Raw genomic sequence first — 27,535 nt, 5'->3', positions numbered from 1 at the left:
ACGCAACAGTTGATGACGTTATTATTTCATGCACAAAGATGGAAGTTTTAGAGGATAAATGCATTACACCAGGATACGGTTTAATTGAAGAATCAGTTAAAGCAATACCACGTTTATTTAGTAAGGAAGATCCATTCATGATTCCAGCTCAACATATTGACGTTCGTTCACTAAATGGAGGTTGCATCACTCCTGAAGGTATCAGCTCAGATTTCTCATACGCTCTTCATAATGTTACAGATGTTGTGTTAGCATTTCCGAAGAATGCAATGCAAAGAACAGTTTTAGAAAATCCAATGCTTCGAGGTCTTCAGGTCACTATAGATTCCAGAAACTTCCCCGATCAAGCGATGACCACAGTGGGTGACATATTCTTTACACGTATGCTTCAAGCTTCTGATTTAGATGGAGTGAATGAATGCACAGAAGAATACGAGGACTCATTAACTAGACCACTGAATGCAGATGATGGCACGCCATTAGCTAGAACATGGAAAGACCAAACTTCATTCTTATGCACTATTCCAGTTCAACGTGATGGAGCGGGTATATTCTTTGATGGATTAGAAACTTTCAACTCACAAGTTACAGTACAAGTGAAAGCTTATCCAATCATTCAGGGTGAAAATGACACTTACTGTTCAAAAGTGACAAATCCTCCTCAGGTTTGGTTTACTAGGACTACATATTGGACATGGACACCGGATGAAGGTTTGAAATATCATCCAACAGGTACACCACCGCAGTATAGAAGTTCATATGATGAAATATTGATGAATAGAAATGTATAAAATTATAAATTTATTTTTGATTAAATGGATTTAAATTCTGAAGAATTAGCGGGAGTATATAATACATACGTAGATGATATGATTAATGAAGCATTGAGTGATAATAGAAATGCTCTATCTAAGGAAAAATTAATGAAAATTCCATATTCTGAATGTTACTTAAATTCAATCACTGCAGCAATTGGTAAACAAAATAAAGGTAAAACATTAACGATATTAAAACAAATTATCATTATTGCTAACACTTCACCCCATTCACATGTGTTAATTTATATCAACCGTTCAGGTTCACCTTCAGATAATACATTTGAATCTTTAAAGCATTTAATCAAAATTCCAATTATTTATTTATCACAAGAAGAAGCAGAAGATTATTTAAAAAACTTTTTAATGTATAAAGAATTATATAATACAATCAAGAAGCAAGGATTAGAGGATAAAATTATTGATAAACAACGGGATGAATTATTTGAAACACTTTCTATTTCAAATTTTGATAGAGAATTTTTGCATTCACTAATTTTTCTAGATGATGCGGTGAAATCAAAACTAATAACTAATGAGAAATCATATTTTAATCAGTTATTAACTCAATGTCGACATATTCAATGTTCATTCTTTATGGCTGTTCAATACTTCAAAGCATTAAGCACAAACATTAAATCAAATCTATCAACCCTTTTCATTTTCAGTGGGTTTAGTCGTCAACAGTTGAACGTTATGCTTTATCAAGTGAATTTACCAATGAGCATTAATGAACTTTACACACAATATCAGCAATTAGGTGAACATGGAAAAATAATAGTTGATTTAAATAAAGGAAGTGTTAAATTTGATTAACTTTTTATAATTAATTTTTATTTTTTATTTATAATTAAACATGACAGAAATAGCAAATCTTCTACAGGTTCCATTAAAACAAGGGACAAACAAAAAGGGTGCATATAATAGAACTATGAAAGTTCCTGATGGAATGAAAGAATTAGTTCACATTGTTGCCGGTCTTCAAAAGGATGTTAAACAAATGAGAAATGTTTTAACATTACCAGAAGCTCAAGCATATGCCAAACGTCATGGTCCAAATTGGGAAGCACACGAAGCAGACATTACGGGTCCAAATGGAAAACCTGATGGTATAAATGAAGTTTTCGTTACTGATGGTCAAGGTAATATTAAAGTCATAAATGGGTATAAATTAACTATATCTGATTATCCTAAACGTAAAGCATATAATGAATGTTATCCTATGCAATTTGATGAAAATGGAAAAGCTGTTAAACAATACATTGGAGAAGGTGAACATGGTCCAATTAATTCATACCGTCATAATCCATATTCTTATTTCAATGAAGAATTAAACGCTATTGAAGAGGGACCGGATGGATTACCACGATATGTTAATCAGTTTGATGGTCAATATGCATATTTGAGACCTGAAATTCCAGCTAAGAAATTCTTTAAAGTTGCTTTATTCGATCCAGTGTTCAATGAACAGAAAGAAGCAATGAAAGCAGAATTTAAACCAATTCAAGTGGCAAGAATTTCTTCATCTTCACTTTCAGAAGCGTTCAAGGAATTGATAAAGAAACCACTTTATTCTCAACAAGGTTATAACTTTGATTTAATTAAAGAAAGTGATAGACGTAAATTAGAAAAATCAGATGGTTTTAAGAATGCATGTAATGAAATGATTAAAGATATTGTAAATGATAAAATAAGACTGGAAGAAACTCAAAGCAATATCAATAACATAATTGGTGCAGTTACAAAGAAAGTATAAGCAAACAATGATGAACCTTGGGATATTACCGTAACAACTAAATAAAACTTTAAATATATTTTTCTTTTTTTATTCAATTATAAATGAGAAGACATTTCACAAGTCAAAAGAACACTAACGCAAAAGCAGAGATTACGGTTGGTTATAACGTAAATGATGATAAATCACGAATTATTCAAAATGTTAAAGTTAATGTTAGCCCTGAATTAACAAAGTCAGCAACTCAACCAAATTTATTAACTCGTGACTTACCAAAGAATGAAGAGAATGAAGACCCAATCATTTTATCTGAACCTGGTAAAGAACCCGTTGAAATTCCCACATATCCAACATACCCCCCACCTCTTTCATCAAACATCGAGAACCCAGGAATCTACGATTACAGTCGCAATGCGCCATATAAAATAGACATTAATTCAGAATTAATGAAAATTTACCGTGATATAATAATTAATAATTATGATTCAATAATAAATTTAATTGACCAATCCGGTTTAATTATTTTACCTTATGAATCATTAATTCACATTATTGCCATTCTTTGTGATGTTCAGGATTCAGACGTTAAGATTCAATTTTTCATAGATGATGAGGTTTCATGCTGTGGAACAGTTGCAAAAATAAATCCTATAAAGGATATTAGCACAATTAAGATATCAAAGAACGGAACAACAACTGAACTTCATTTAACTTATAATGATATTTATAATAAAATAGTTGATGAATATAAAATATCACTTGAAAAATTCTTTGTTAAGACCATTTAATATTCAAGCATTAACATTATTGAATAATAATCCTTTGAATCATAATCAATAATAATTGACCTTTCACCAGTTTCTATCGTTTGTTTTATTTCTTTTTGTTCCCCACTATCTGGATCGGTCATTGTAATTGTTTTTGTTATAGTATCAGCTTTATCTTTAACTTCAATCTTTTTTCCATCAGGATATTTAAACCAAAATTCCAAAAATTCGATATTGTCAATCTGTTCATATTTTAATCTATCAATTACATTTTTAATACCATCTGAAAATCTTATGAAATGGTCATTATATGGGTTTGATTGAACTAAATTTGAATGAAGTGAAATATAACCCGATGATGAATATGACATTGACTCATATTTTCTGAAAACACTAAAATTTATAACATGAATGAATTTCTTATTCGTTGAATTTATGAATTCTTGAGGTAATCTTATTCTAGTTTTATTTATCACTGGAAAATAACGCTTTACCATATTTTTAATCGTAATAAAAAATGTCAATTATCAATATTATTTCGAATAATAGCTGTGAATTAAATTTAACAGTTAGTGGAATTTATAATGTTACTCTCGTTTCTGTGAGTGGTAAATTTAATCCCATTCTTTTAGACCCTTCAGATTATATATCATTTATTAAAGATGACCTTGAAAAAACATATGATATGCATATAAATAATGTGATAACGAAATGGGATATTAACATGATTTTAAGTTATTTAAATGAATCATTTATCGTATGGTATGAAGAAAATTTTAAATCAAAACCTGATAAACTTTTTGAACTTGATGAAATAAATAACCTTATTAAATTTCCGCTGAAAATTAAATTTTGTACTCCTCATCTTCGTTCATTGTTGGGGATATTAAATTTTGAAAAAGATGTTGGGGATGTTTTGTATTCTGACACTGGTTCCAATTTCATTTTAATCAAATGTGATAAAGTTAATACCCCAATGAGATTTTCACATCAAACATTAGACCCTAACTCTTACCCATCAATACAAAACATTTTATCCATCAACTTAAACATATTTTCTTTATCATATCCGTTTCAATTATCCGGGAATTCATTTATTCTTCATTCAAAAGATTTATCAAATATTAAATTTAGAATAACGACCTATTTGATTGTGATTTAGAATTCATGAATGAAATATTATGGCAATTTCAAATAGAAAAAATAGGTGATGAGATAACGGATTAAATATTTATTTTTAAATCATAATAAATGATTAAACAACAGCAACCACAACAACTTAAGGCACAGACCATTACATACGCCATATATGCATATAATTCAAAGACGGCAGAACAAACGCAAATGTTGAAATATGGAGATTTGGAGATAGTATTGAAAAATGACCATTTCGAATTCGTTTGCAAAGGTGGTGCAGTGATATCAAATATAAAAGAAATTTTATTTATGAATTCAAAAATTAAAGGAATAACGGATGATATAACATCAATTCCACCAGAAGAACAAAGATATTACGCATTAAATGCATTTCCTAAAGTTTTGAAGATTGGAAGATTTAATTTAAATGAGGAATTCATAAAAGGTTTCCTAAATGACATAATGAAGAAAGCAGATAAGGAATACGTGGATAGTGAGTTAGAGGAGAAAGCAGATAAGGGACTTGTGGCTAGTGAATTAATGAAGAAAGCAGATAATGAATATGTTAATGAAAAAGATAATGAAATTATAGAAAGGGTTGAATGGTATCATGAACGGACATCGAAGATTCTTAAAACTAAAGCTGATACAGGATGGGTTTCAGAATGTTTAGACCTTAAAGCAGATAAAACTTATGTTAACAATGAGTTAGGGAAGAAAGCGGATAAGGAATATGTGGATAGTGAGTTAAATAAGAAAGCTAATATATCATTTGTTAATGAAGAAATAAAACAATCAGAGGTCTATTTTACTCCACCATTTTTAAATTTTATGAAATCATCAGATAAAACCTTTGATATAGATTCTTTTGAATGGATATGTTTCGATGGAGTGACCATGTATTTATTTTATACAGCTGGAGTGCTTTATTATTTTAAAACAAATGATTTTCAAAACTATGAATCATTTACTCCATCTGTTTTGAATCCTGATACACGAAAGCCAATCATTAATCCAAGAATTTTATATGTTGAATATAATAACGGTAAATTTATGGGAATGATAACGGTTGAAGATGATTTTTGCCCTTGTTATTCATTCGATTGTATCCAATGGTTCAAATGTAATTTAAATCAAGATGCTAAATTTAAATATTCAAATAATCCTATTAGATGCGTTAATAATAAATGGGTACTAATTTATGAAGTCAATCAAATTTTCATTAGTGAGGATGGGATAAATTATTATATGTTTAGTATGATGTCATCAGATTTGGAAATTGATTATACAAGTAAGTGGTATTACATTAACAACATGTATTTTATCCTACAAAATGATAAAATTTATAGATCATCTTCAATACCACAAGGTCAATTTGAACAAATTTTTCAAGCTGATGGAGACATTGAAGCTTTATGTTATGGATCAAATGTTTATGTTCTCGTTTCAGGTGAAATGGTCTATTCATATCCTGTAAGTTATAACAGACATATTTATTTATCACAGGATTTATCAAATTGGGAATTGGTTTATTCATTCACTCCAAAACTTACTCAAAATTATAGATTTACAAATTTATTTTATATTGATGGGTATTTCATTGCTTTAGGATGTGGTGATTTAGTAAATATCAGTAGGGATGGAAGAAACTGGTCTGAAATCACAAAATTTCAAGATGTTAGAAAAGCAATTTTCAAAAATAATACGTTAATATTGATAACAAGACCAGTTTTAAATACTCACCCAAATTCAATATTATATAATAAATTCAATATTCATAATGGATTAAATACAATTCTTGAGATGATTTACCCCATTGGTTCAATATATACGTCAATGAACTCAACAAATCCAGCAACAGTTCTGGGTTTCGGTACGTGGAAGCAGATTGTAGATAAATTCTTATACTGTGCGAACTCTTCAAAGGAAACAGGAGGTTCGAAGAAAATTACTGAAGCAAACCTTCCACCGCACACTCATACGGGAACTACAAACTTTTCTGGCGACCATAGCCACTCATTAAGAGACCACCCATTATACAACTCAGAATATTATGCTGGCTATGATGTTTTATCTCCAGATTATAACCATTCAGCAAAAAAGACTTTTCGACCAACTGAACCAGGAGGAAATCATGTCCATACTTTCACAACAAATCCAACAGGCTTGGGTGAAGATTATATGCCACCATTTATGACTGTATTCGCATGGTACCGTGTTTATTGAACGCTCAATGTTTGTGAAACAAACTTTAGAACGGACTGAAAGTCCTGAGCTCCAAAAGAGTGAACGGCATAATTTAAATTTTTATTCCTCATTCGCTAAGGATTCCAAAAATGAAAAAATCATTGATTTCGGCTGAGAAAAACAGCAAAACCCTTCTTCCACGGGAACAAAGAAATAAAGAAGAAATAAAGAAGAAATAAAGTAAATTTTTTATTTATTCCCGTGGAAGATAGAGCACTTTTATGACACTTTTTATTCACGACAAACAAGACAAACAAAGAAAATAAGAAAATACGGCGCCGTCGCGGTTCGAACCACAGACCTTGACCCCTCCATAACACCACCTTAGACCACTGTGCTACGTAGCCTGTCAACATAAGATTTTATAAATTGCATATTTGACGTAAATTTATTTCCCAGTTATTCAAAAATAAGTCATAACTGCCTTCCTCCTGTGATGTTGTCAAAATGTCATGTTGTCACATTTTTTCAGAGAAGTTAAATTACCTGGTGACCACCTGGTGACCTGGTGACCCCTTCAGTTATTCAAAAATAATTAATTATTGAATAACCTAAAAACATTAACGATAAAATAAGTGATAACAAATTTTTATTTTTATCATAAATGAATACCCCACAAGCTCAAAATTTACCACGAATCATAACAAGGGAGGAAATGATAAAAATGATGCAAGAACATGTTAAAAATAACAAACCACTAAAATTGAGAAAATGTGGTTATGCAGTAATGATGGAAAGAGAGATGTTGTCAAAGAGGAATAAAAATTAAATTTGGATTGAGTTTAAAAATTCATCTTTATTAAATTCATCTCTTCCAATCAATTTATTTATTCTATTAAATTCTTTTATTTTTGCTTCACTCAGTTTAATGATTGAACGATAAGTTTCTAATTTTTCGATTATTTCTTTATCATTTTCAACCCCACTGCATTGCGACTTCTTTTTGTAATAGCATATTTTTGATTTAATTCTGTTTAGTTTCTTTTTATATTCATTGTCTGGACTCTTGACTGCTTTGTTGTCACTCATTTTCTTACGAAATAAAAAAAATTAAATATTATTTAAATATAATGGAGTAATAAAATAAATCGGAATTTCTATTAATTTATTGTCAACTTCAACTAATGCATTGCCGTTAATATATCTAACAAATTCAGCTATTGTGTCAAATCTTCGTCTTCTTTTTGTCATTGATTTATCAGTTTTTCCATAATCGAGATGAATTAAAACTTTATTTCCTTGTTTAAAATTCATGAGCCCCGAATTAATTTGTTCACGTTTAACATCATTTAACCTTTCCATTTGCTTTCTAATATATTCCCATTCTTTTGAAATATCATTTTTCATTTCCACTGGTTTCATGTTTATAGTTCTATGCCATGTATTATTGTAATAATATACTAACTGCTGTATGATGGAGTCATGATTTCCATCCCAGTATATCTGACCATTAACCCCTAACGCATCTCTAAGAGTTCTCATTACCACATCAACTATTTTATTATGAAACGTATATGGAGAGGATGAAAAGTAAAAATTAATTTGTGGGAAATAATGAGCCATAGCTGCCTGAAATCCTTTATCACCATCACCCCTTATATTATCTACTCTTTCATGATCTAGTAAGTATTGTATAGCTCTTCTTGTTTCCTGTTCTGTTTTCCCTTTCACCGGAATGCAATATAAATATCTGGTGTTAATGTTAATGGCAAATAAATAAGTAACGTTTCCTTTTGAATATTCCAGATGATCGATTTCGTATGAATATGGATATGGAGCAAATGAAGGGCGACTAAATTTTTCCTTTAACGGTTGAATTTTTGGGTCAATTGGTTTATTTAATATCTTGAAATCCTTTTTAAAATCTTTTTGCTTCTTAAATGTTTGAAATGGATATAATAAAGTGAATGATGAAGGATTAACTGAAGGAGGAGGTACTACTATCGTTGGAGGTTTTGGTGTTGTAAGTGGTTTAATTTTATCTGCTTTGATTTTGGATTTCATTCCCTCCTTCATTAATTCTGGATGTATTCTATTCATTTGTTTTAAATATGCTGTATATAAAGGTTTGATATACTTTCCCGCTTCGAGTTTATGTTGAAGGATGAATTCCAAAAGTTGATCTTCATTTAAAAGTCGGGCTGAATATGGTTTAACTAATGAATCATAAATTAAAGCTTGTGCATCATTTATGGTCTGAAGGACCTGGGCGTTTTGTACCATTTGTTTTTGTTCCTTTGGCTTTTGCGGCTCGGGATTATATAATTTATATAATTCATCAATATCTTCTTCTGTTAATACTTTATTTTTGAAATCTTTCAACTGTTTAAGCTGTGATTTAGTTTTTCCCTTTGTATATTCATTATTTTTAATTTTGTCTTTAATTTTAGAAATTATTTTATCATGATATTTCAAAATTTCATTTTTATAATATGGATAATAATATTCCATATCATCACTCGTTATATTTTTATTATATTTTTGGAGATATGCTTTTAAATCATAATAATCAAGAAAATTTTGATTAAATACTAAATCATCAATTAAAATTTTTAAATCTGTGTTATCCATTTATATAAAAATAAAATAAATGTTTTAAGGGTGCCCACCTCTTTGAATCATAGTACAAAACCATTATTAACGGTTCCTTTTGTCTCTTCTGTGGCATTTCATTAAAAATAAAATTTAAAATTGTATTAAATAAACGGCATACAACATCCATTTTCACAACATACAGCCTTAGTGTGTGCTCCTGTTAATGCAGTCTTACCAATTGTTAAGCGAGTCATTGACCCGTTTTTAAGTTGTAAATTAATATTCTGACCATCAAATATCACTTTATCATTTATTATATCCAAATAATTTTTAGGTGTTAATTGTTTATTTTGTCGTAAACTAACACCTTTCATTTTTTGTGCAATCTTTTTAAAATCACCTCCATCAATTGAACCGTTGAATGAAGTATAACACTTAGGGCATAAAGCAACCATGTTATCACCTTGTTTCTCAATTGCTAAACCCAATAACTTCTTCTCATGTGCTTTTTCTTCAGCTTTATTCTTTAATTTAGGTTTAAATTTCTCATCAAAACAGAAGAAATCAAAAGGTGCGAATTTGTAAATGTTTTTATCATAAAATTGTTTATCGGTTACAATTGCTTGAAATGCTTGAGTGTTAGGAAGACTTGGATCGCCAGCAATAGCCCAATAAGATGAATCAGTATCACCTTCAATGAAATGAAAACGATTAACATCCATGCATTTATACATAAAATCATAAATGAAAACCAAATACCAGTATTTTGCATTATCTAAAGTGAAGAATGCCTCTTGTAAACATGTATCACATCTATAAAATCTATCTTTAAGCATCACTTGATACGTATCTTCACCTATTTCTCTTATGTTTTTAAACTTATTTGACATACATGCAACGTGTGCCTTCTGTGCATTCATTATTTTAGTCTTTGCGTAATTTTGTGTATTCATTGCATCGTAACCATATGATCCATTAAGTGAAATCTTGCAAAATAAACTTTTTCCTTTATTTCCTTCTAATTCAGCCTTTTGTCTTTCGTTCATAAATTCGTTCGCAAATTCATTAAAACAAGTATTTTTCGTAAATGTTAAAATTGATTGAATGTCATCAATGATAAAATGAAATCTGTCTATTAGATACCAAAGATAATAAGAAGAAAATGATTGATATTGGTTGTGTGTTGATGCTAACTGAGTTAATTTTCTCTGTTTCTGGTCAACTGGTAGATTGTTTGATTTCATGTAATTATACATAAAACTGCCAATTGTTTTTTCATCTGTGATAATATCTAAGTTTCTTATTATCGGTAAAAAGTTTATGTAATCATTAATGTATTTTTCATCAATGTGACCCTTTACTTCAGCCACGAATAAAGTATTTTTCTTTCTAATAATTCCCAGTGCTTTTGCTTTCTTTGTTGCTGTATCACAAATGATAACACCATTCAATCTTCCCGGCATATACATTTTATGGTCAGTATATTGAATGAAATCATGAGGATTAGATGAAAATGATGAAGGATATAATGAATTAAAGTCAACTCCAACGAAATGAGTCATAATGTTGGTGGTGTCCTCATTTGATACAGTTTTAGTTTCTGGATTATATGCAAGTTTATTAATGTGCGTGATTCCTTTAAGATTAACACGATGTTGAACATTTGATAGACCACCAGTAATTCCATTACGGAGAATGTGATAAGCTTCAACTGAATCTAAAGTCATTGGTAAATTATTTTTTAATGTATAATTTCTTAAATTGATTCTTAAACGTTGAACATCTTCATCTTTATTTGATTTTACGACATTGCAATAACAACACATTAACTGACAATTTTCTTTGGTATGTGGTTTTTCATTATCGATTCTATCCAATGTTGGTTTATTTGCATATGTAAACGCTTTACCACACATTTTGCATTTAGATGAAAGGATTAAATGTGATAGTATTGATAGTCATCCATTGAAACATTATTTTTAGTATCTCTTTCTGCTTTTTCATCTTGTTTCTTATATGATTCAATTTTATATTTCCAATACTTTTTCGTTAATTCAAAACTTGATTCCACATTTTCTTCTTCTGGATATTTTTCGTTAGGATTAAAGTCTTTATATGCTAAAGCGTAACGAATCATTGATGCATTCGATGATAAAGAAAGATTATGAAGCATGTCAATTTTATAAACAAATGTTTCTTCAATAATTTTATCAATTGGGTCAATCATAATTTCAACATCTTTATTGCAATAATGAATAAAATATTCTAATCTATTCTTAAAATTTTTAGCATCATTGAGATATATTTGATAATCACTATCTGATATAGTTTCTTGAGTTAATGCTGAATAAAATGAATCTTTCGTGAATGGTTCCTCTTTATATAATTCTTCTTCGTAATTTTCCCATGTGATGAATTGATAAGGGAAAAAGGATTTAACACGTGATTTATTGTTTCCGAAATCTTGAGTGAATTGGTCTAATGTCCCACCCGCTATATAATTTCTGATGTCAATAAATCTCAATTCATATGGAACGTTTGTTTTCTTTACAATGATTTGCTTAAATTGTGAAGATGAACCCAGCATTGATTTTATTTTCCATTTTGCGGTGTTTAAATCACGAAGAATTAAATTTAAATCAAACTTTCCCGAATTAAAACCTATGATATTCACTTTATTGAATTCCTCATCTAGAAGTTCTTTAAATACTTCCTTTTGTTTTTCATTTAATGTTTGTGACTTCATTAATTCTTCATATTGTTCAATATTTGATTTAGCAACTAATGAACAGGTTGAAAATAAAAATTCAATCCAATCAGAGATGAACGAATCACTTGATGTTAAGCAAAAATTCCTCGTATATGTTTTATCACGGTCTACGACCTCGCCGCTTTGCGGCTTTATTTTGACAGTTGATGATACCATGAATGGTTTTAAGTAAGCATTCAAAGTTGCACACTCAGAAAGTTGTAATTCTTCTTTAGTCTCTAATGTTTCGAAGTCAAAAGTAATATAATATCTTGTTGGTTTATAATATTCTTGCAAATTATGTGCTAATAGCCATTGATATATCTTCTGTTTCGTGATATGTGGTGCATATGGTTGTTGTGTGTTTTGCAATTGAACGTCTTGAATTAATCTTCCATTATTTTCTTTACATTTCTCACAATGTTTTAAAAATCTTCTTTGGTTTTTCCTTTCTGGATCATCACGGATAGAATATACTTCTTCTTTGCAAAAGGGGCAAACTTTATAGCCGGTGAGTGCTTCAACGTCTGTTATTCTGTCAGCGTGAAGTTTTCCACATGGACTCTGTGTTAATAAAATATTTACTGTTTCAAATTCTGGATCTATCATTATTGAATCCACTAATGGAAAGTCTACCTTGTTAATGTCTACGTCTTCTGGTTGAGGGTCACAATAATAAAAATCAATATTAACGTTTAACATTCTTGCTAACCTCTCACTTTCTGATGAAATGTCAAACCCTTCATATGCATCTATTGCTTCATTTAAATAGCTTCTACGAGTTTTAGGATTAACACCATCAGGAATGTTATAGAAGCGTTTAAATAACCTTCTACCTTCTGCTCTTATTTGATTATCATTCATTTTAGCTGTTCCATTTTTGTTCATTTATGTAAGAATAAAAATTAAAAAAATAAATAAAAATAAACTTTATTTTTTAAAGCCCGAGACTCAGAGAGTCCAGGGCTAAAGTCCATAAAATGAATTAAGAACACATAAATTTTTATCATCTGCGACGTGACGAATACATTTTAATTTACTCAAGAATGCGTACCCTGATACATTAAATCTAATTCCTGTCTTATTTAATTTCACAACTTTGAAAAGGAATGTATGAATAGCTATAAAATGATGAGATGATGTTTTATGGGTTGCTTCCATTTTTTCTGAAATAAATGAATAAATATAATGCTTATAAGTTTTCATATCTTTTATATTCTTAATAACGAATGGTATAGACCTTTCCACTTCGTCTTCCTTCGGTGCTGTTCTTTCATATGAAACATTATTGGTATCTTCAATAATGAAACCACAATCGCATAAAATTTTATATGTACCAATTGTTTCTTTTGATATTTTATCTAATAAATCAAAAACTTTATCAACACCCGTGCATTTATTTAAATAATAATTTGTGTAAATATCATGGTCTTCTTTCTTAATCGTATTTGTTGCATATGTTACATTTTTCAATGCTTTTTTGAATTTTTCAGAATCAAGAGGAGGTGAAAGTAATATACAGGGGTATTCTTCATTATCAATAAATTGTAACTTATGTTTACGAATAAATTTAGTACCTTCTTCTGAAAGTGTTTCGTTTATTTCACCATCTAATAAATTTTTAGTAGATTCCAAAAAGTAATTTTTATATCTTTCTTCATGAGATTTCTGTACTTCTGATTCTGAAGCTGGGATATTCATTAAACCCTCTACTTCATTTTCATTATATTTTTCAACTTCTCTTAATTCCTTAATTTTTTCATCTATTTCATCTCTTATTTTTTCCAGTCTTTCAATTTCATCATATTCATCATCTTTAATCCGTTCTTCATAATATTCAGGGAAAACATCAGGTTCTTTAGGTTTTTCTTCTTCAGATGTGGGATATAAGAAATTTATAACATCATCTTTATTCATTTTTCCATCATAATTTAAATCATTTAATAACTCGGCAAATTTTTGACAATTTCTTAAATAATATTTATCAACTTCATAACCTGCCTCCTCTAATATATCCTTTATTTCCTCATTTGTGAATTCCATTTTTTTAACATTGTTAGTTGTGACGCTCATTTATCATTAAATAAAAAAATAAATTATTCAAAAAAATGTAAGACATGAATTTTCAAAGTTTATTTTTCATTCATGAAAATAATTATTTCTAATTTCTTTTACTCTCTCGTATATACTAGATTTAAAGAATTCAGAACATTTCCCATAATCTCCTAAATGTTTTCTTATCCCTAACGTGTGCCAGTTATTATATGAAACTGAATAAACTTTATCTTTATCTTTACACCTTTCATCACTTCCAATATATTTATATTTCAATTTTGATTTAGCATTTTCATATTCATTAACGTTTAATAATTCACAGTCTTCCTTTTTAAATAAATGTTTTATGTATTCAGGATTTAATACTCTACGTTTATATGCTCCTAACTTAGTTCTAAAGGTTTTTCTACAAAATTTAGGAATTCCATCCTCTTTAATGTCATCAATGATTTCCATTTCATTATTTTCAATTTCTTCTTCTCGTTTATGAGGTCTTTGATTATGACTCCATTGATTCCATGAAATTAAATATTCTTTATCATTATATTTATACCTCATTAGCTTATTTTGGCTTTCATATTCATTTAATAATTCACAATCTTCATTTTTAAATTGAAGTTTAACCCATTCAGGATTTAAACAATGTTTAATTAATCGCGGAATATCTGACATCATCTATATATAGCTTCTTTTATAAAAGATAAAAAAATAAATTATTTTAAAATTAATGTTAATTTTTATAAATTATATTTTAATGCATCGTCTATATATAGATGTAACAAAAAAAGTCACTAAACCCTTCCACATATACTACTAATGATCGCTCTGAACAGACTTTTAAAATTGCCCTTTCTCGTTAACTATCATTCCAAATTTCAATTTCTATTAAATTGAACTATATCTGGATTTCAAAAAATCAAAAAAAAATCATAAAATCGATATTTTATGATTCAGCTAAGTCAGATGCATGAATCGTAAATTACAATTTCATTCTCACTAAGAGAAACCAAATATAGGAACAAATCAGAAAGAGTCGATGTCACGTTTTCAATATCAAGAAAATGCATCATTTTGAATAATGAGAATATTGTTAGAAGTTAATCAAAGCTAAGATAGTTCGTTAGCTTGATATATAGCCGACTATATTAACAATCTAATGTTCTATAAGCCATCTCTTATATCTTATCATTATTGGTATTCCAGGCCAAATCTTTACAAAGAAAAAACTTTCAATATAAAAATTTATTGACACTTTTTATGACAAATCAAAAACATAAAACGAATCGATAAATAAAGTAAACCAATGAGAATACAAGTGATCACAAGCTAAACTGCATCTTAGATAGTCAGCAACGCTTCGAACTCGCTTGACACTAAAAAAATCTGTGGGATATGATGGAGAAACATAGATATGAAGAGAATATTGTGACTCATTGAGTAAATCAGTATGTGTTGAAAAATCGTTTGTTCCAAAATAAAAAACTGAATTCAAATTAAAAGTTTCGGATAAAAATCCTTCGTTTTCAATGGATACAACTGTATTCGGCAAGTATAATTCTTTGAGTTTGTAGCAATATAGTAAAAAATTAGAGTGTATTGTTGTAAGGGAAGAATTTTTTGAAAAAATGATATTTTCTAAATTAAGGTGACCACTGAACCAACTCTCTATTATCTCAACTGAGGATGGAATAGTAATTTTGATTAGATTATGTAGATCTGCGATTGAAGTATGTGATATCTCTACCAGTGTCTCGGGCAATATGATTTCTCGAATTATTTCATTTCCGCGAAAGCATCCGTATGATAATCCTTTGATTTCATGGCCATCAATAATTCCTGGAAGATTTATAACTTCTGGAATAGTAACGCCAGGTTTAATCCCATTGTTATTCTCCATTCCAGTTCCAACAATCCAAAATTCTTTCCAATTAAGGTAAGAAGTAGTGAAAATATTAGGATCTGTCAATGGAAAATTCTCATCTCAAAAATAAAGAAATTTGACAATAATGGGATCAGAAAAAAATGTCAATTTTTCGCGTGACTTTTCCCTCAATTTTTGAAGTGAAAAATCAATGTCAATTTTTATTTCAAACTAAAATGAATGAATAGAATAAGTTGAGAAACGAAATCGATAGAATGTGGTATAATTGGTCATTGCCAATAGTACATTTCACGTATTCTGAAATAGACTTAACTCGCTTTACTCCAAAATAATCTGATGGATATGATGGAGAAACATAAACAACTACTGAAGAAAGCGTTAAATTTAGCAAATTTGGAAATGTTGAGAAATCATTTGTTCCTAAATAAAAGATATTTTTGATATTCTTGACATTCCATAACAAGCCATTGCTCTCAATGAAAGACACTGTATTTGGAAGATATAACTCCTGTATTTTATAACAACCCCATAAAAAATATTCACCTATTATAGTTAATGATGAATTTTTTTTAAATATAACATATTGTAAATTATTATTTGTGCTAAAGTAGGCTTCTATAACTTTGACTGAAGATGGTATGGTAACTCTCAATAAACTTTTAACGTCGGCGATTGAAGTATCTGAAATTTCGACAAGTGTTTCTGGAAGGATTATTTCTCGAATTACTGTATTGTGTCGAAAGCATCCATATGATAATCCTTTGATTTCATTGCCATCAATAAAACCTGGAAGATTAATAACTTCAGGAACAATTACATCTGGTTTAAAACCATTGTTATTTTCTCTACCGCTTCCTACAATCCAAAACCCTTTAATTTCGTTGTAAGAAGTGGTAAAAATATTAGGATCTGTCAATGAAAGAGTCGCATCTCAGAAAAAAAAATGTAAAATTTTTTATCAGAATAACTTTTACATCAAAAATATAGAAGTGATTGAGTTAAGCAACGAAGCAAGTGTAATGCTATGTAATTGGTTATTAGTGATGGTGCATTTCATGTAGTCGGAAATGCTTTTAACTCGATTAATTCCAAAAAAATCTGATGGATAAGAAGGAGAAACGTAAACAACTACTGATGGATTTGTTTCATTATGCAAGCTTGTAAATATTGAAAAATCATTCGTCCCAAAATAAAATGTCTTCTTCAAATTATTAGTGTTATTTAAGAATCTAAAATTGTCGATTAAAGATACTGTATTGGGAAGATATAGTTCACGTATTTTGGAGCATCCCATAAAAAATATTGTTTGATAGTTGTTAATGAGTGGGGGACAAACTCGCCCATTGTCACTTTTTATTAACCTTAAACTTGTAATTTTCATTATTTTTAATTAACCTTATTTCTTTCCCAATTCCTGATTTATTTTATTCACTTACTATTAAAAGTCACATTTTAATAAAATATAATAATTTATTTATAGCATTTTTTACTATACTGTAATAAAAAATTAATTATAATAAATTAAATGTTTATTAAATCAAATGTTTTCTTTGCAATAATATTTTTAATGTTGAGTAAACAATGTTGGGATCAAGTGTATCATTTTTCAGACCTTTCTGAACAGCTTCAAGCATACTGATGCATTCGACTTTTTTAAATTGTGTCATTTCTTCGAAATCTCTTGTGACTTTTTTGATAACTTTAACACTTCTCTCTGAATCCAGACCTTTAATTTGCAACTTAATCAGGAATGAAGGAACAACACTGGAATATAACTCGATGACAAGTTCATCGAGTCGAAGATTTCGCCTTTCTGGGAAGTACTGGTGCTTCAAAACCTTGAAATGTGATTCTGAGATGTTGTTTGTTCCATCTCCTTCATTTCTATAGCGAAGCATCCACCTGTCAAGATGATGGCGCCACTGTCGGTCAAAGTATTCACGGGCAGCAGGTTCCTCATTTAAAATTTCTTCTAAATTGTTGTAAACTTCATCAGGATCAATTTCTTCCTCTTCAGAACCAAAGACCAATAACTTCATTAAGTTATAGAAAGTTTCGAAGTTGGAACGATCTTGAAACTTTTCAGCCTTTCTCATAACAGCGCGCAACACATGAACACCACACCAAATGATCTGGCATAAGGGGATGGCTGTTTCAACAGCATTTGTGATTTGAGGTGCGCAGTCCATTGAAAAATAAGATGGTTCGCGATTGATGGAGCCAAAATATGCTGTGAGACAAACTTGTATATTTTCACTTGTGTCGGGCCAAACGAAAAAATACAAAAACGGAAAAACAATTGATTCCGCGAATTTGCCAGTGACGGCATAAAATGGTATGCGAGAGCGCAAGAGCTTATAAGTGGAATCAATGTGATAAGTTTGTATTTGATGTGAAAAAGCATTTGCTTCGAATGGGGCGTAATAGAAAATCATACGATCTGGCTCATGAATAAACTCGATGAGATCATCTGGAGAATGACTCTTAACCATGTCGACAAAAATTGCAAGAGATGTAACATCATCCGCTGAGAAACGGGTATTGATTGCATGAAGGCGTTTAGAAAACTTTTTTAAAGCATCTGTAGATTGTTGAAACATTTCCGGAATGATCCCACTATCAAATGGGATATTAAGATCTTTGAAACACCTTAATTGTGCGTAAACACGGTCTTGATTTGATTCAAAATATCTTGTTAAATAAGATCTATAAAAATATGATGTAATTTGTTGTGATTTGTTTGGAAAAGGGGCAGAATGATTGTGGGTGTTAATACATTTTCGTATGTGGTACTTGTCATCGGGAAGTGTATCAACAAGGAAGCGACATGGACAATTCGGCCACTTACAATTAAATTGGATTTGATTTCTTTCTTTCCTAGTTTTATATGAATAACTACAACCTGCTTGGATTTCTTGTTGCATTCCATACTTAAGCAACTCGATATATGTGAGTTCGTGATCTTGGATCTGCATTAAAATGAAATGATTTGAAAGAATAAAGAATTTTGAATATATTGGTCTTATTTTGATAAGCTTGGTCGTGTTTTGAATAGCTTGGCCATCTAATTCAATTATGATCTTTGAAAATTAGGTGAAATAAAACTAAACATAAATGTAAAACTAGGGATATGAAATTTTGGTTGTACACCACTTGTATGTGCCGGATACCATTGTGTCAAATTTTTTCTGAAATTAACTTTAAAAGTACTAAGTAAGATCATGAGATATAGCAATATATGTTTAAACCAACTTATATTTTGGTTGTACACCACTTGTATGTGCCGGATACCATTGTGTCAAATTTTTTCTGAAATTAACTTTAAAAGTACTAAATAAGATCATTTATTTTTGCATAATATAATGCCAATATGGTTTCTTTTGATTTTATTTCATTTATAAGCAAATCAGATTTACCCAAAAACTCCACTCCATAAGCGTTCATTTGCTAAATTAAAAAGTGACAATGGGCTAGTCTGTCCCTTTCTCGTTGTTAATTTAGAATTTTTTCGAAATATAAGATATTGATCAATATTCGGAACTCTAACTTTGTTGAAAACTATAATTGATCAAAAATTCAAAAGGAAAAAAAATATGAAGGAACTTCCCTTCATTTAGCATCATTCCAAAAAAAATTAAGTTGAGTAAATGTGTTCTTATGATTGATTATAGCATATATTAGTGTTTCCACAGAATGTAATAATGATTATTAATAGCAAACTCTGAGTTATGCTGAACAGAAAATGCTTCGAAGAATTTTCTAAAAATATAATAACAATTTTTATTAAAACTCGCGATCTTTGCAAACATAAGGGGCAATAAGAACCCAGGTATAAAGACAAACAATGAAATAACAAGCACCTATATTAACCCATTTCGAAATTTTCCGCTGTTATTTCGCCATGGATAATGTGTTTCTCCTCCAAGCCACGATGTAGTGATCATACAGACATATCCAGCTGCAAGACAAAAGACAAAGTGGAAGAATGAAAGTGAAAAGTTCTTTGATTCTTCATCACGCTATTGACATATTTCATGATCACAGCATTTGAATTCTTCATCATCAAAAAGATGAAATTTAAATGTTGCTGTGAAAGCAGAATAAACATTATAGAAAATCATCATCAAAGAAGAAATTATTGTAAAAACAAGAGAATTAGTACTCTTTTGCAGACGATTACATTGTGTATCTTCACGATAGAAACCCATAACAGTGAGATACATTATGTAGCCACCAACTAGTGCAGCAGTAAATGCAGAATGGTGCTCTGAAACAGCAGAAATGATCAAAAATAGAATGGCAATGACAAAATTCGTGGAAAGTAATGCTTGGTTCACTTTGCAGCTTTTTGGAGCAAATGGAATGATTTGGTTTTCTTTTTGTGTGTATTTCTCATTCAGGTTATGGAAGAAGTCCATTAGGAAGAACATTTGGAAGATAAGGTACAAAAACGTTGTGTACATGGACATTCGAAGGTAGAAACTGATGATTTCATCGGGCAAAAATAAAAATCCGGCAAAAATTCCAAAAAGAATCAATGTTTTGATGATGTAGTATCGAGTATGGATCTTAAATTGATATGAGTCTCGCATATTAGGATTCAAAAGCGTACACATTCCTAAAATTAGGAACCACAAAGCAAGAGCAAGGCCTGTTCTACCTACCAATTGATCACCAATCGCGCTATTATTGTCCTTATATTGAGAATATATGATCTTACCGATCCAGGCATAACCATTATACTTGAAAACATACATAAGGATCGCAAATACCAAGAAAACAGTAGCATAGTACAAGTTTGCAATAGTTAGTAGTTTTGACCTCTTCTCGTTATTATCGAACTCCGAATACAAACCATTTGAATTAGTATAATACATTTTTAGCACTTTTGAAGTATTGAATCAGAATGCACAACAATTGTAATTTGCCTTAGAAATAGAAAGATGTCAAATCCAAAATTTTTCATTGAATTCACCGAAAAAAAATTAAAATCCGATCATATTTTATGAGACAATAAATATCTGTTAAATTTCATTGTGTATCATATTTTTCACTCGAAATGTTCTAAAACAAACTTATTTATGAATATTCGAATCAAATTATGCAAAAACAATCAAAGAGCAAAAAGAAGGATATAAAGAAAATGGATAAAAATATTTTATTAATACAAACAAAGTACATTAATTATTCAATTTGCTGATATCGATTCCTTTTATCACTCTTTTTTCAATTAGGCGCTTCAAGCTATCAAGATCTTCTTGATTATTAGGAATTACGACCTTTGCATCAACTTCATCTCCAGTAGAAAGCTTTATTTCTGTTTTAGAAGCAGAATCTGTTTCTTGAGCTTGTTTTGGAGGAATACTAATGGTGGAAGATATAATAACTGGTGGTGGTGGCTCTTCTGACTCCTTTTTATTATTATCAGCAATATATTTCGGAATATTTTTTACAATTTCAATAATTTGCTCAGGTTTGAACAATAACCTTGCTACCCTTTTGGTAGATGCTTGATTTTTAGGATACTGCATGGATTGGACATGTTTCAACATAAATTCTTGTGGATTTCTCTGATATTCTTCTAAAGTATTAAGTGCTTGAGGGTTTTCCTGTACGTATTTGTTCAGAGCTTCGAGGACGATCCTCCGTTCTGAAGGATTTGGCGGAGGAAGTTGATTTTGAGTTTGAATTTGAGTTTTTTGAGTGGAATTCAACTTCGAAATCGCGTAACTGTAGTCTTCAAGTGTTCTAGCAATACTTCTCTTAGAAGGAATCGATAAACAATATTCTATCGGCGTGACCTTTTCGTCACCTTTTACGGGCGTGAAGCGTTGATCCAATGACGCTCCACTTTCAAGTAAAAATTTCATTATAGGCATAGAAGCTCCAAACTCTAGAGCTGCGCCGATCGGGGTTGTTTTTGTCACCTTGTTAACATTAGCGCCTTTACTGACCAATGCTTTTACGATTTGAAGGTTATTTGATTTAATTGCTTCGATTAGAGGGGTAGATTTATCAGTATGATAGGACATAATTTCATTATTAGCCATAAATAACCTAGCGATGTCAATGCTTCCGTGTCTACAAGCATACATTAAAGGAGATTTAGAATTTTGTGGAGGATTATTCGGATTTAAGATCTTTGAGCATTCAGAAATTGATACATTCATGCCATAAAGCTTACAGACTATCTTAAATGAGTTATTTTTCAAAGCATATATCAACATTGTATAAGATTTGTTGTTTTTATAAACTGTGAAGTTGTGGTCGACATGGTATTTATCAATAAGCAGAAAACTTATGTTTTCACGACCTAATTTGATTGAATAAGAAAGTAAATTGTGTTTTTCGTTCATTAAGCAAAATTCAATGTTTTTGTCATAACCATGCTGTATTAAATAGTCAAGCATAACGTAATTTCCATTTTTGACAGCAATTTGTAAAGGATTGTGGATATATTCAGATGCGATGTCTAAAGTTGGTTTAAAGTCTGCTTCTGTTGCTGTATACTGCTTCTCTTCGATAAAGTACTTCAATAATTCCATTGAATCGCATTCACAAGCGTATAAAATTAATTTTGTTTTATCTAGAGGTTCTATTCCGTTTTGTAGTGCGTAATTGAAGGCCATTAAGTTGGAATCTTGGAGCTGAAGCTCTGGTCGTATTTTTTCCTTATTTTTGTCGTTATTTTTTAATAAAATATCTGCAACTTCATTATTATGACTTGATAGTACTTGATCAAACAAATTATCGAAATCTACTCCTTTTTCTTTTAGCGTATTAATAATTTCCACGTGTCCTCCTAAAGCAGCGCAAATTTGAGCTTTTTCCGTAATTTCTGAGCCATTTTCTATGAGATACTTAAATATATTGATCGATCCACTGACGCACGCTAGGCTTAAGTAATCTTCTTTTTCTTTATTTTGTTTTTGTATATTTTCCAGAAATTTTTGAAGATCATCCATTATAATGTTGAACTTTGTAACATTCCGTTGTTTAATTGTTTGAAGCCTTTCAAAATGATCGAGAACTTCTTTCTTTTTCTCGATATTTTCATATTTATCTAAAAATGATTTAGCAAGACAATAATATACGTCTCGAAATTTGATTCTGAAGTTCTGTGCAATAAGAATGGATCTTAAAACGAAGTGATTAGGAAGATTATTTTTTTCTATTAAATCTACAAGAGATTTAAAGGCATCTAAGCAATTTTCGTTGTTGACGTTCCAAATTATTTGATCTCCTGCACAGAAACTTTTTAGCATTGGCATTATTTCAGTGTCTGATATTAAACTCATTTTTATAAAAAAAAAGTCAAAAAATAAGTTTACAAAGTTCAACTTTGTGAAGTTTACAATGACAAAAAAATCATCTATTGTTTAATTCAAGATTATTGATTGATTTTTGATAATATATTTATGATTATATAAAATATATACATGAAAGATATTCTACTTGTATCACTTTTATAAAGTAATTATCAAATGAGAAACCCATGAAATATTTGATATTAATATTGTATTGGAATAGTCGTATAACATAATATTATGAGTCGCATAATGAATCAAATTAATAATTATTTAAGTCAAAAAAATCGATAAAATAAATGAAAATAATTGGAAGTATATTGAAAGAAATTTGATGTATACAATTTCTAATTAAAGTATATATACTAGATCAATGTCAAATATGATTTTTTTGAATTAAAATTGATGTTTTTCAATCAAAAAATCAATTGGATGAAATATAATTGATATGAAAATCAAGTATGAAAATAATTAAAGTACTTTTGACAATAAATGTGGTAATTTATCATATGTTATTAAATTGCTGGATTTCATTTTTTGGGATTAGTTCGATATTTATGGCCAACTTGCCTGATTGGGGATTTTGCTGCAACAGGCATTAAATAATTCATTATTCCATAGATTCCTATAAATTTTTATAAGTATTCTCAAAAATCAATAAAATTGATTAGAAGCCATTGAATTTGTATTGAATGGATATTTAATTTTATCGTCAATTGTCAATTCAAAATTTTACTAACGAATTCAGTTTTTCAATACTGTTTCGTTGATAATGCCCAATAAGGATTGCATTTTAAATTTATATTGATTATTAAGCCAATATATATATAAAAATTGATTTGTTAATATTCAATAATATTCAAACTTTTGAAATACCGAAGTTTTCAATAACTTTGAAAGTGCTACGTATTAGGAAACGATTAGTATAATATTTTTCGGAATAATTGATTTATAATAAACTTTCCATAGAATTAAATTTGTGTGTTCACATTGAAATTTTGCTTTGAATTAGTTTATACAATTTTATTACGCAAGTCGATATTAAATTTATACTAGAATTGGATATCTAGTAATTTTTAATTTTTTAGCTATAAAAAAATTCATATTTTTCAAAAAATGATCAACAAGAAAGCCAATAAAAAAGGATTTGTACCAAAGATAAAGTTCACTGCAGAGGAAGATAAAATGCTAACAGATCTAGTTTCTAAAATTGGTGCCGCAGATTGGGACATAATTTCCAAAAATATGAAAAATCGAACCCCAAGGCAATGTCGAGAGCGCTGGATCAATTATATTGCGCCGAATTTAAGCAATGAACCTTGGACAAAAGAGGAAGATGATCTTTTGGATGAGCTTTACGAGGAATATGGTTCCAGATGGCATAAAATTGCTGATATCTTTCCAAATAGATCTGGAAATTGTATTCGAAATAGGTTCAAATTGAGGCAAAGAAGAAAAGAGAAAAAGTTAAAAATGGATCAAAAAAATAATAGAAGCACAAATATTGTTGTGAACCCTTCTATCGAGCATATAGACCAATGTATAAAATCAATTCCCAATCCAGACGTGTTTGAGATGTTTGACTTTGATGAAAATACCATTGAACAAATCTTTACTTCATAAATTTCGAGATACACTCGCTCCAAATATCATTGCAGGATAGAAACATAAAATTTCTGTTGTTTACTATTTAATTGAAAATTGCAAATTAATCATTCTCCTTTTACTATATTAAACTGTAAAATTCATTGTTTTGCTGTAAAAATTTGTAATAATGTTAGATATGTTTTCTCGTTCAAGTAATTGATATTGAATTAAGGCGCTATATAGTAATATTATGAAATTACAAAATGGAAGTTACAATAAAAAGATGAATCATTAGAATTAAAAATGGATCATTAGATATGGGAAAAATCAAAAAAAAATATGAACAATAAATATATTGTTAGATGATTATATTGTTTTTAAAGAATAGAGGTAGAAGATATTGAGAAATAGTGGAAGGGCTGAAGTGCTTATATTATTGAACTTTATAAGGAAAATAGAATTTGAAAAAGATAATTGAGATTTGTGATGATGATAATTAAATCAGTAATATTTAATTGTATAAACATAAGCAAGAAATAAAATGGGAGATAAATGAATAAGAGAATTGAGAAGATTAAATTTTAATGATAGAAATATTTAATAGTATGTAAGTGGTAATAAGAAATTAAAGTGGTTAAAAAAATTAACAGTTAGCAATTAAAAAAATTGAGGACGAGCTGACAATTGATGAAAATTAAAGAATATTAATTTGCATTTAAAGCTACAAGAGAAATAAATTTGACAGTTGAAGAAATAAATGAATTGAGAACTTCAAATTTTGATTGTACGATGACGTAAAATTAATAAAATGAAATGAAATAGTAAATTAAAAATCAAAAAATTGAAAGCAAATATTAAAATAAGTAATTATTATTAAATTAATAGTTGACTGGGAAAGCTTCAATTTGTTTCTTCTCAACGTTCTCGATTAAACGTTCTATTCAAATAATTGTTGGATTCACAATTTTTAAATGTTATTTAAGTGGTCGTCCATTCAAACCAAGAACGCTATCTTCACAATTATTGAATAGTTGGTTATCCTCTTTTAATGAATTAGCAGTAATATGAATATTGATATATATTAAAAAGAGCAAAAAATTGAAAGTATTGAAAATAGTTTGGAATAAAAAATTGCAAACTAACAGAATTGTCTATATTCTATGCATTTGGCTAATTATTACATTTCTGCATAAAAATTTTATTTGAATTAAAATTATTAGCATGATTGATTTATGTAAAAACCATATCTAAATAAAATTAGTGAGTTTTTAGTTAACAATTGACTGTCTCAATTTCAGAACTTTATTTAACCGCTTATAGTTGGACACCTGGAAAATGTTATTATTCCATTCTACTATAGAATGTGAATCGATATATCATTAATTAGCAATTGAATTATCTTTCAATAAACTTTTCAATCAAAAAAATTCTATATATTCAATAAATATTCAATTATAATATTAACAATTTTATTCATAACAAAAAATTAGGTATTAATGTGCATTAAGTAGTGTATTAATATCTGATGGATCAAAATATTCGTCACTACTTGAATTGCTAAATGTATATTCCTTTGAATCACACTTCTTCGGTGATCTGATGAAACTACGGAGCTTATTGTTCATTACTAATAATAATGGACTAATTTTATCCCAGTTTTCTGCATACCAGCATAATAATGCAGATCGATTACGTTTAGCAAGCCTGTCGATCTTTAAGTTGAGCTGATTGCTTATCACTTCTGCAATTGAGAGAAGGTTCACTAATGTAACATGTTCACCTATTTGCTTTTCCATATAAGCGGAAACGTAATCTGTCTTCACCCCATTGACCATCATTCTCTTTTTAATACATTCATAATCTCTCTGGGACTGGGCTGTGTAACGTTTATAGTTCTTTGTCTTGCGTGTCAAGATGATTTCACGAAACAAGGAGGGTTCCATCCGAATTCAAAAATGATATTTTGGTTTTGAATAGATAAATTGATTCAACTCAAAATTTGAGAACTGCTAATTAATTTTTTACTGATACTCCTACTTTAAGCTATATCATGTCAATTGATTTTATTAAATGTAAAATTTTATCCTCAATTCTTTAGTCTCTTTTTCTAAAGTTCTCAAAAATTTTGTTGAATATCATCGACGTATTACCTAAAATTGTTTCCATTAATCTTAATTTTATTTTCTACATTTCTGAGTATAATACAAATACTTTTCTGAGCTTCCCTTTTTATGACTCTCAATTTATTAACAAAACTTTTTGGAGTGAAAATGAACACTAATATGCCAAATTAAAGATATATTTTCGATTTTAAATTTTCAATTGCGAATTTGTAATTTTCCTTATATGGGACATCCACTATTACTATCTAATTATTTTTTGTGAAAAATGTTCATACTAGCCATTAACGACAATTTGCATTTTTCAAACCACAACCAACTGATACTCCTTTATATACATTATTGTTGGGCAATTACATACTTCGGAATTCTATATCCAAACTATGTCATCTTTTGTATACTGAAGAAAATTCATTTCTGCCTGAAAGACTAATGCAAAATAAATTCTTGCTATTTTTGTATTGAGATATAATATTCTTTATTGATTATTACATAAATACATCAATATTTGCTTATTTTATCGATCAAATTTTCTGTACACCATTATATTCTTATATTCATTATATATTTATAATATATTCATTGTAAGTAATACAAAT

The 27,535-nt window shown here is 29.2% G+C and overlaps 12 protein-coding genes and 1 pseudogene across 13 annotated transcripts, besides 2 other annotated features; 5 read left to right on the top strand and 8 right to left on the bottom strand.

Moving 5' to 3' along the window:
* Positions 1 to 383: 383 nt before the first annotated feature.
* Positions 384 to 791, top strand: TVAGG3_0794730 (uncharacterized protein; the record flags this gene model as incomplete). Its single annotated transcript, XM_051247099.1, has 1 exon — positions 384 to 791. The coding sequence occupies one exon, from the start codon at positions 384 to 386 to the stop codon at positions 789 to 791; it is 408 nt and encodes a 135-aa protein (XP_051082574.1).
* A 138-nt stretch (positions 792 to 929) lies between these two features.
* Positions 930 to 14,215: a mobile genetic element.
* Positions 1,747 to 2,347, top strand: TVAGG3_0794720 (uncharacterized protein; the record flags this gene model as incomplete). Its single annotated transcript, XM_051247098.1, has 1 exon — positions 1,747 to 2,347. A coding segment is annotated over one exon (601 nt), but the record flags the coding sequence as incomplete, so codon positions are not given.
* TVAGG3_0794710 (uncharacterized protein) lies at positions 2,655 to 3,338 on the top strand (the record flags this gene model as incomplete). Its single annotated transcript, XM_051247097.1, has 1 exon — positions 2,655 to 3,338. The coding sequence occupies one exon, from the start codon at positions 2,655 to 2,657 to the stop codon at positions 3,336 to 3,338; it is 684 nt and encodes a 227-aa protein (XP_051082572.1).
* On the top strand, positions 4,917 to 6,680 carry TVAGG3_0794700 (keratin-associated protein family; the record flags this gene model as incomplete). The annotated part of the gene is made up of 1 exon (XM_001308057.1): positions 4,917 to 6,680. One exon carries the CDS (start codon positions 4,917 to 4,919, stop codon positions 6,678 to 6,680), a length of 1,764 nt encoding a protein of 587 aa, XP_001308058.1.
* Positions 7,752 to 8,183, bottom strand: TVAGG3_0794690 (uncharacterized protein; the record flags this gene model as incomplete). The annotated part of the gene is made up of 1 exon (XM_051247096.1): positions 7,752 to 8,183. The coding sequence occupies one exon, from the start codon at positions 8,181 to 8,183 to the stop codon at positions 7,752 to 7,754; it is 432 nt and encodes a 143-aa protein (XP_051082571.1).
* On the bottom strand, positions 9,398 to 10,699 carry TVAGG3_0794680 (DNA/RNA polymerases family; the record flags this gene model as incomplete). The annotated part of the gene is made up of 1 exon (XM_051247095.1): positions 9,398 to 10,699. One exon carries the CDS (start codon positions 10,697 to 10,699, stop codon positions 9,398 to 9,400), a length of 1,302 nt encoding a protein of 433 aa, XP_051082570.1.
* TVAGG3_0794670 lies at positions 11,152 to 12,873 on the bottom strand (annotated as a pseudogene). The gene has a single exon. A coding segment is annotated over exon 1 (1,722 nt).
* Positions 12,952 to 14,058, bottom strand: TVAGG3_0794660 (uncharacterized protein; the record flags this gene model as incomplete). Its single annotated transcript, XM_051247094.1, has 1 exon — positions 12,952 to 14,058. One exon carries the CDS (start codon positions 14,056 to 14,058, stop codon positions 12,952 to 12,954), a length of 1,107 nt encoding a protein of 368 aa, XP_051082569.1.
* A 3,028-nt stretch (positions 14,216 to 17,243) lies between the features above and the next one.
* Positions 17,244 to 19,410: a mobile genetic element.
* Positions 17,455 to 18,897, bottom strand: TVAGG3_0794640 (MULE transposase domain-containing protein; the record flags this gene model as incomplete). Its single annotated transcript, XM_001308058.2, has 1 exon — positions 17,455 to 18,897. One exon carries the CDS (start codon positions 18,895 to 18,897, stop codon positions 17,455 to 17,457), a length of 1,443 nt encoding a protein of 480 aa, XP_001308059.1.
* A 531-nt stretch (positions 19,411 to 19,941) lies between the features above and the next one.
* On the bottom strand, positions 19,942 to 20,799 carry TVAGG3_0794620 (serine transport; the record flags this gene model as incomplete). Its single annotated transcript, XM_001308059.1, has 1 exon — positions 19,942 to 20,799. One exon carries the CDS (start codon positions 20,797 to 20,799, stop codon positions 19,942 to 19,944), a length of 858 nt encoding a protein of 285 aa, XP_001308060.1.
* A 303-nt stretch (positions 20,800 to 21,102) lies between these two features.
* Positions 21,103 to 23,220, bottom strand: TVAGG3_0794610 (protein ubiquitination; the record flags this gene model as incomplete). Its single annotated transcript, XM_001308060.1, has 1 exon — positions 21,103 to 23,220. One exon carries the CDS (start codon positions 23,218 to 23,220, stop codon positions 21,103 to 21,105), a length of 2,118 nt encoding a protein of 705 aa, XP_001308061.1.
* Positions 23,221 to 24,072: 852 nt separating this feature from the next.
* TVAGG3_0794600 (RNA polymerase II transcription regulator recruiting protein) lies at positions 24,073 to 25,611 on the top strand (the record flags this gene model as incomplete). Its single annotated transcript, XM_001308061.1, has 1 exon — positions 24,346 to 24,852. One exon carries the CDS (start codon positions 24,346 to 24,348, stop codon positions 24,850 to 24,852), a length of 507 nt encoding a protein of 168 aa, XP_001308062.1.
* A 415-nt stretch (positions 25,612 to 26,026) lies between these two features.
* Positions 26,027 to 26,833, bottom strand: TVAGG3_0794590 (uncharacterized protein; the record flags this gene model as incomplete). The annotated part of the gene is made up of 1 exon (XM_001308062.1): positions 26,310 to 26,759. The coding sequence occupies one exon, from the start codon at positions 26,757 to 26,759 to the stop codon at positions 26,310 to 26,312; it is 450 nt and encodes a 149-aa protein (XP_001308063.1).
* Positions 26,834 to 27,535: the final 702 nt, after the last annotated feature.

The sequence above is a fragment of the Trichomonas vaginalis genome, chromosome VI, assembly GCF_026262505.1.
Source record: "Trichomonas vaginalis G3 chromosome VI, whole genome shotgun sequence".
NCBI lineage: Eukaryota > Parabasalia > Trichomonadida > Trichomonadidae > Trichomonas > Trichomonas vaginalis.
The sequence above is the reverse complement of the archived record's forward strand: the minus strand, read 5'-3'. Positions and strand labels throughout refer to the sequence as shown.